Source organism: Hipposideros armiger, unplaced genomic scaffold (genome assembly GCF_001890085.2).
Source record: "Hipposideros armiger isolate ML-2016 unplaced genomic scaffold, ASM189008v1 scaffold_349, whole genome shotgun sequence".
Lineage (NCBI taxonomy): Eukaryota > Metazoa > Chordata > Mammalia > Chiroptera > Hipposideridae > Hipposideros > Hipposideros armiger.
This window is the reverse complement of record NW_017731699.1, coordinates 1,502,188-1,511,295: the sequence shown is the minus strand read 5'-3', so window position 1 is coordinate 1,511,295 and position 9,108 is coordinate 1,502,188. Positions and strand designations below refer to the sequence as shown.

The following is a 9,108-nucleotide window of genomic DNA, read 5'->3' as shown; positions in this document are numbered from 1 at the left end:
CAGTGTCACTGGCCCTCATATGTGGGATCTGAACCGGGGACCTCTGGTGTCCCAAGCCAGTTCTTAACCATCGCGCCACTCAGCCGGCCCTATGAATTTTGATAAAGATGTTTTTTCTACAAGTTAGCAAGCCATTTCAGCTGTTGCAGATGAAACCGACTCACTGAACTTAGGCCTTTACAACATGTGTCTTCTCCACCAACTTTGTTTAGATAATCACAGCTTCTTTTGGCCCCAGCATGGTTTGAAAAATGATTTTGCTTCTCTGTGTTCACTCCAAGAAAGGAACGGGTCAGTGGGAGGTGACATGGGGTGATTCGAACCTACGCCCTTCAGACCATAAGGTGCAGGAGAGTGGGCCCTGTCCTTAGCCCTCTGACCCTCTCTTGCTCCATTTGCTTAGAGATCTTGGGCCCTGGTGAGGCTTTTTTTAGGATCAGGTTCCATAGATCAGTGCTGGTGACAAACCAGCATGCCAGGTAAAACCCTTTAGGAGCTTTTTGAAAATGCATATTCCTAGGCCCTGTCAAAAGTCCTTAAAAAATCCAAATTTCCAGGGTTAGGGCCCAGGAATCCATAGTTTTAAAAGTTCCTTGAAGGGGATACTAATATGAACAGTATTTGGAAGCTGCTAACTTCCAAATCTACACCAGCAGCCCTTAGAGCTCACCCCCTTTAGCGTTCTCCAACTCACATATGATAGTGTCCCCACCCCCTTATCCGCGGTTATGCTTTCTGTGGTTTCAGTTACCCACAGTCAGCTGCTGTCCAAATATATTAAGTGGAAAATTCCAGAAATAAACAATTCCTAAGTTTTAAATTGTGTGCCATTCCGAGTAGCATCATGGGGGCAACTATGCCTTCTGGATCCCACCATCTCCCCCTGGGTATTGTCACACACACATCCCAATTGATGGGTGCAAGTTCTTAGGTTCCAAATGGCATTGAGTCTTCTCGGTGCAACAGCTCGCCCCTCTATGTTCCAAATAAAAGTAGAGGGTATATCTTTCTCTTTTCAAATGTCATGAAATCCCACAAGGCTACATGAACAGTGGCACTCATGACTCAGTGTCTTCCAGAGTTTTTAGTGAAGAGCCTCTGTGTTCTTAATTATAGCCTGACCTCACCTTCTTCATGGGCCACAGACATGCAGCCATATGGTTGAGCTGGAAAGCACATCTGAAAGCTGACACCACCCTGAAGCCTGCATTGAACCACCCTTCTAAGAACTAAGGCTTTGTTGCTTGGCCAAGCTCATCTGCGTGACTCTGTCTTCCCTTAGATGAGTTCTTTCTTACCCGGGAGCCATCATAGTTACTCTTGGTCCATCGTAACTAAATGTCAGTGATGGATTTAGTTTAGGCTTCTCTGTACCTCCCCTTCTCTACTCATATCCTCCCCCAGCCTCCATCCTCCTGGACCTAGATGACTGCCTTTTATTAACAATAGTGCTCATAGTGAGCTGACCTTTGCTGAAGGCTTACTGTGTGCCAGATGCCAGCTATGTGTTTTATGTGTTTCGTTCCTTTCTATGGAGTAGAGTAGCACAGACCATTGACTTTGAAGCCGGGCTAACCTGAGATGACATCCAGCGTCACAACCCCCTTTGTGACTATGCGCAAGTCACTTAATCTCTTGGCGCCCCAGTTTCATCCCCTGTAGACAGAGAATACTAATTCCTCTTTTACAGGGGTATCGAGAAGATTAAATGAGAAAACCTATAGAAGCTCTTAGCGCAAAGCCCAGCACATTAAGAAGGCCTTAATAAATGATAGTTATTACTCCTTCCAGCATTCTTCCTCAAGTTCTCTCCCAGCTCTAATCTAACCAATTAGGGTAAACATTCTTCAAGCTTAGATGACATAATTTAGATTATGGACCTCTCGTCTGGATTGCAGGCTTGTAGACAGGGGCCTTATCCATAGAAGTGGTTTAATGTATGTAGGAATTGAATGTAATCTCTTTTCATCATAGTCCTTCCCTGCTCTAACACCTACAGGCCTCCTCTTGTTTTCCACAGACTACTTCAAGTATTCTGAGCGTGTGTGTAGTGCAGGTAGGTGTTAGATGTGTGTGTTGTGTGAGTGTGTATATTGTTTGTGAATGTATGTGTGTGTTGTTTGTGTTACATGTATGTTGGGTATGTTTTAAGTATGTTATGCATGTGTGTTGTGTGTGTTATGTATGTGTGTGTTGTGTATATGTTATGTGGGTGTGCACCCTGAATCTCAAGGGTAGATGCAGAGTCCGCTACTTACTGGGGCGGTACAGGGGAAAGGGCAGGGGTTGGGGGCACAGATTGTCTTAAATTGGGATCTCAGCACTACCATTAATTTGCTGGAGACCTTGGATATTACCTAACCTTACTAAATTTTTCTTTCTTCATCTGGAAAGCAGGGGCTCTTATGTTTCAAAGTTGTTTAAAGGGTTAGAAAGAGTATAAATGCAATACAGTAAAACCTTGGATTGCGAATAACTTGGTTTGCGAGTGTTCTACAAGATGAGCACACATTTTTAATACATTTTAACATAAACCAGTGATGTCTTGCAATATGAGTAGTTTGTTTCTGGAACGAATTATGCTCACAAACCAAGGTATTACTGTATATCAAATTGTGCTCAACGCACTGACAGCACTGGGTAAATAGCAGCCATTTTAGTACCTAGAGCCAGAGTGGGGTACCCCAACCACGGCAGACCCATTGATTCAAGGTCTTGCTATCTCTGCTGTTTTCTGGCTTATAAAAGCACTTGTCACATCCAGAAATTAAAGAACAATTGAATTATAGACAAGTATAGGACATCAATGACATTTTCTGAAGATGCAGGTAACTTTCTGAAGCACTCAGGGCCTCAGAAGTCAGTGCCCCTCCCCATCCCATCCCCCCTCCTAACCCAGAAGAGGGAAAGTATGCAACCCCAGTGGGGGAGACAACACAGCTCTAAAGAAAAAGGAAGCAGTGAGGATGCATGCTCTGGGCTCACACACTTCCCATTCTGAGTGATAATGAGTGGTGTATCCCTTTTCACTGGGTGTTTTCACAAATGCCCTTACATCCTCTGATGTCATCATCTTTGTACTCATCTCTTATTCAATAGTGATTTACTACTAGTTATTATTTCTAACACTTCTGGAGCTAGTGTTACTGGATGGTGGGTGGTTAAGCTTGCTAAAAGGAAAGAGAAAGTGGTGGAAAGTTCAAACTTTAATATTTTGTGCCTTCGAAAGTGTTCACATTGGGATTTTGTAGGTACTTACGCCTTTGTCGAAGGTAGCAAAAAATTTGATGTAAGGCTGGAATTGTTCAGCTGCCTCTTCAAAAGACTTGTAATCTAAGAGGAAAAAGATAAAAGGGAGAGACATTTTCAAAATGCACACTGCAGACATTTCTCTTTTCAAATAATGTAGAGAGAAGTGGGAAGCCAATTAATCCTTATTGGATAATTATTTAGTAGTTATTATTTAGCTACTAAAGTATTTTAAAGTATTTTAAACTTCTTAGCAGGAATACACTTTATGGTAAATCCTAGTTGTTGTTGTTTTTTCCAATTTTGTAAGTTTTCCTTTTTTATTCTGATCCCTTGAAAGGATGGTTTAAAGTTAATCAAGCCTATACTTGACTCTCTTCCCAAACTTGAGTCTGAACTGGTGAAGAGAAACATGAGACCACATGAGGGTGGCCATGCTGTGACTTACTACACTTACTTGGGAAAGATAAGTAAGTGTATTTAAGCCTTAGATGTGAGGCTGATGGTAATGGTAATGGTGGTGGTTATTCTACGTAAATTCCATAATCTTGAGAGTCAATGATTCATTCTTAACAAGATTAACTTTTCCAATTTCATGAAATTTCATTTCCCTTCGTCATCAGAGGCATCAGCTTTCGCGAGAATCCCAGGAGCATGCAGGATTTTCTAATATTCAACAAAAACGTTCAAAAATAATGTTGGCTCAGGAGACACAAAGATGAGTAAGACAAGGACAGTGATCAAAGGCTCACAGCCCAGGGAGGGTCTGGACCCTTAAAGGATCACAGTGCAGTGAGGTAGTTGCTAGAATAGAGGTGAGCACAATTAGCACAGGTGAGACAGGGGCTGAAAAGTGTACAAGAAGAGTACATACTGATACGCACTCAGGAAATGCATCCTCACAAAAATAATTGGGTTGTCACAAAATATAACATATAGCCTGAATTTGGGGTAGAGGATTGACTGGAGGAGAAGAGGATGGGTCAGAAGTATGGAGAATGAATAAAGAGAAAGTGGGAAGGTATAGAAAGTGCAGGGGCAAAGACATAGCTGAGTCATTCGTGTCTGTTTAAAGTAGCAGTGGGCTCCATCAGAGGCCTTGTTCCCGCCCCTGACCGCTTGTCCCTGGTGAACTGCTCTCCACCTCTGTGACCTCCTACCCTGATGGCCTAGACCAGTGTCAAGAGAACTCCCTTCTCTCTGTCCCTTTTAAGATGAAGAGTGGGGCAAGATTAATTCTCAAATTGGTGCTTCAAACTGGGGTTGAACCCTTAGCCTCATGCAAACAGCAGTTGTCTTCAGGAAACCAAGCCTAGCCTTCTACTCTGATCTCATGAGAAGCACCCCAGAGGTGCCAGCATCTATATAGAAATGTGAAAATTGAAATAATGTCACCTAAAGAAGGACTGAGGCACAGCTCCCTGGCTAGCCACCTTCCCCCAACACACTCTTAAGGATGGTGAATGGAGGCTTTTATGTAGTAAATGAGAAGACAGTTCAGTTGGGTCATCGGAGCGAGAAAATTGGTGGGTTGTTGAGATGACTAAAGATGCCATTTAGCAGGTGGGATAGAGACACAGCTTCACAGATAATTCCAAAATATTTTGGAGTTTCCAGAAATAGCCACAGGCAGCTCTCATTTGTACTTCCCCCACAACTAATGCTACTCAATTTTCTTTCATAGTTTTAGCTGCTCCCTCTAACTCTTTCCCTCTCTCCAAAGCTGAGACACCAGAAAAAGGCTTAACTCACGAGGCTCATGTAGCCAATGCAGTCTAAGGAAAGGTACTCAGGTAGTTAGTCTTCCTGGTTCCTTCCCTTCCTGACTCTCCCTGAGTCCCACTCACCACCCTCTCCCTCCTGTTACGGGTTGTGCTGATGCTAGGATATGTTCCTGTGCCTACCCAAAACCCAGCCACAAAGCTTTGAAAGAGAATATCCCCAAGGGTGTGGTGTGCTATTGCAGACAGCCTTGGTGGTCAGTGGGCTTGGCCAGCAATTTTCCACATTGTGCTGCAGCTGCTAAGCCCATCCCTACCCAAATTTTCCTCTGATGCATCCAAGTGACTGAGAAGTTCTCCAACTGGTGGCTACATGAGCTGCCAATGCCGGGGAGACAACGCAGTATTTGTCCAGTTTTAGGGGAGAATCCACCTGGTAGATATGCAGGTGGAAAAAGTGGAGGAAGGGCTTTTCTCTCTTCCCCTATCTTCAAGACCAGAGAACATGGCCCAACCTTAGTGTTCTTAGCGCTCCCCTGCCTGTGCTGCATAATTTAGGCCTGTGTCCCATTGCATGGGGTTCGAGGAAGGTTCTCTTTCTTGTCTACCTGATGGCCCATCCTCTTTATGAACGAGCTTGCATAACTCGTTGGGAATCTAGCCTTTAGACGGACAGACTGGGGTTGACAGACAACTTACATTCTGAATCCTCACTCTTGAAAAAGCCAATGAGTTTGATCTGATCCTCAATCCGTTCAAAGGCCTGGACTTCCAGTTTGTTATTGATGATCTCCACTGGGTCTTCAATGAGCTGAAATCACACACACACACACACACACACACACACACACACACACACACGCAAAATAGGTTCAAATAAGAGAACTGTTCCTTTTCCAGATATCAGGGGCTTTGGAGAGAAGTTGTGGACTTTGTGGTTGGTCCCTCAGCATCCATCTCCCCCCACCCTCACCCCAATGAGCACAGCACCCTTTAAGGAATTGATCTTAACTGAAGGAGTAGGCTGATTTGTCTGGGGTCAGTTCTATTTCTCTTGCCCTTTAAGGATGCAGGAATGGCATGTGACTCCATTCCGGCCAATGAATCTTCAGGGACGTTTTGCTGGAAGCTTGGGGAAAGTGATGCTTTCCTTTTAAAGAGAATAATGGGAAATCTCCCTGCCCCACCCACCCACTGTTGCATATCAATGAGGAAATGGGATGTATTAACTTCTGTTGCTGGCTAGCTTATACCCAACATGAAAACAGTCTGTTTGAGGACAAAGGCAACACACTGAAAAAAACATTACTCATGATTTACAGAGAAAAATGGAGCTGGAGCCCTGATTTGATCAAGTCTAAACCCCGCCCTCACTCTGGTATTCTGTTTGTGTGGGCCAATCATGTTGCTGCTTGTTTAAGGTAGCTCGAGTCTGGTTTTCATTACATGCATCTAAAAGCGTCAGCCTTGCTGATGGAGCTGGGATGGTGCCATGTTGGCCCAGAGTTGCTCTGGTGTGGCCCTCCACTTGTCTAGGGCTTGCAGTTATGGGTCAGTGAGAGGGCCAAGCAGAGTCCAGGGGCATTTTTTCCTAGGAGGTGACCTGCCACTCACTTTTGACTCTCTCTCTCTCTCTCTCTCTCTCTCTCTCTCTCTAGGTTTTTGAGGCTGTGGAGAAAAGATGATAGGCCACTGTGGACTAGCTGGTAGATAAAGAATCATCTGTATGGATGTTCTTTTTCTGTATAGGAACCTGTGTTCAAAAGCAGCTTGAACTTGACTTCACAGCTGTGATTGAATATGTGAGTTTATTTGTAGGTAAACTATTTTTATAGTGTTTGTTCCGTGATTTGCTGGAGCATATGGATCTGAGGGTGGTGTAACTACATGGCTGAGAGGAAGGGTGATATTGGGGGCTCACTAGCTCTAACCCTTTTTATTCTGCCCTGAGGGTAACTGAGTGTAACTCAGCTGATGTTACTCCTCTCCCACTGATCTTCAGGTGATTATCCACTTCTCTTTCCCACACTCCCCAGCTCCTCTTCAGAAGCACTGGAACAAAGCCAAGGGAATTTCAGGGAATGTTGGTGTATAATTGCTAAGATAATTAACATGTTACTCCTACACAGTCCCAATCAGTGACTCTCTGATAACTAATAAAGCAGTTTCTAAGGTGAGCTAAGGGCCAGCTTCCCAGTAGAAGTAAATAGCACTGTGATGTAGACACTCCTTAATTTTTTTGTGAAGTCTGAGAAATCTGTCTTAGACCAAGTCACATTATCCAGCTTCTGTGCTCTTACTTTGGGCTTTTACTTCCCCCCCCCCCATTCCTGAACCCAAACAGCAACATGCAGAGCCACTCTGCATAAATGCTTACATCCAAGAGAAACTCCACCAAGACATCAGCTGCAAACTCGCCATCAAACTCAATGGTGCGATCACCCTTAAGAACATACAAGCTTCCTTCTTCATCAAAACCTGGAAGAAACAAAGAGTTCCCAGGACAAGGTCATCCTGATGTAGAAAGAGCCATCTTGCTGGCGGAGGCCTGGCTCAGGGTCCCTGGGTGACAGTGGGGTCAGAATCAGTGGAACTAGCATGAACACTAGGATCAGTTCCCTGGAAACCAAAGTGTAAATTTAAATCAAAATAGTGAAGAACCAACAATTCCACCTGGATTTTAACTTAAAAGAAAAATCCATTCCCCACACCTCCACTGCTTTAATTTTCCAAAAATACTGCTGACCCCATTCTTCTTATCAAAAAGTTGTTTGTTTTTAAGATGTCATTGGGGAATTGGGGGAAGGGAACAGCACTGGGGAATCGGGGAAGGGGAACAGACAAGTTGCTATCCTTTTGTTCTTCAGTCTCGTTGTGGAGGACGTTGCTTCACTGGCCCATGTTGATAATATCATTGCGCTCTTCCTGGGTGAGGCAGTCGCTTGCTGGCCATTGGACGGCTGCTCACAGCGGCTCACGGCAGCTCACGAAGGCTCATGCTGGCTACTGGCCGCTCCCAGTAGTTTACGGCAGCCCACTGCAGCCCCACTGCAGCCTACGCTGTCGCTGGAGACTCACAGCAGCCCAGCTCCAGGTTGAGCTGTTGTTCACCATCTTAGCTGTAGAGGGCAGTGTCACTGGCCCTCATGTGGGATCCGAACCGGCGGCCCTGCTGCTCAGAGCTGGCGCTCTAAGCCAACTCTTAACCAATGCACCATTCGGCCAGCCCTTATCAAAAAGTTTTAATGTCCACTGCCCACCTGACTCCTTAGCCTGCCATTCAAGTCCCTGCACAATCTCACGCCAACCTTTATCCTTTACCTCCTCCCTTGCATAGACCTGTACTCCTCTGAGAGCTGCTCTCTGAATCCCAGTAACTCCCTTTGCTTCTTGCCCACGAGCTGATACAAAGGCTGCATAAAAGAAAAGTCACAGAGCATGATTCTCTACATGTATGTTCTCGTCGTTCCTCAAGTCTGCAGTGACCTCCACCTTCCTCCTTCATCTTGGTCAGCAACTTCAGGTCTCAGCATAGGACTCATTTTTCTCAGGAAGGCCACTCCAATGTCTCCTGTTATTATTGATCTTCCCTGAGCTCCATTTCCAGGCACTCAGGATAACAGTAGGCTCTCTAAGGGTAGGACCATTGTCATCGTGGTATCTCAGAGCATCACACAGAGCCTGGACCCATTGGGCACTCAATAAATTATTGTGGCCATAATGAACAGCTTGATTTTCTAGAGTAGCTGAATTCTGCACATCTTTTTTTCCAGTTAGCCGAGAATGCTACAAGGTCTGCATCTTCTTTTCTACCCTCCATCGCTCTTGGTGTGATGCTGTGTATTTTAATAAAAGCTTGCTGGAAGACTGCATTTCCCCCCAGGAAGTCTAGACAGCTGAGGCATGTAGTCCAACTGCATGGCATCCTTAATTCCTTAGATTAATTGTTTCCCAACTCTCTATTAGCTGGAGAATGCTTTCTTCAGATGAACTCCTCTGCAGAATCTCTAAGGAAAGGGAGGCTGGCTCACTGCCTGCTGTGTCCCAGGGCACAACTGAAGAGCCCTGGCACACCACAGAGCACTATTCCTTTTTTTCTTTAAGGATTTTATTGGGGAATTGGGGGAAGGGGAACAGC

General features: G+C 44.9%; 1 protein-coding gene across 1 annotated transcript in view; it reads right to left on the bottom strand.

Moving 5' to 3' along the window:
- Positions 1-9,108, bottom strand: part of CASQ2 (calsequestrin 2) — a 65,670-nt gene that overhangs the window by 23,474 nt on the left and 33,088 nt on the right. The window contains exons 3-5 of the mRNA XM_019661451.1: positions 7,348-7,448; positions 5,670-5,781; positions 3,260-3,333 (exon numbers count right to left, since the gene is read on the bottom strand). Of these exons, the coding sequence (XP_019516996.1) occupies positions 3,260-3,333; positions 5,670-5,781; positions 7,348-7,448 (287 nt within the window). The remainder of the gene's footprint in view (positions 1-3,259; positions 3,334-5,669; positions 5,782-7,347; positions 7,449-9,108) is intronic.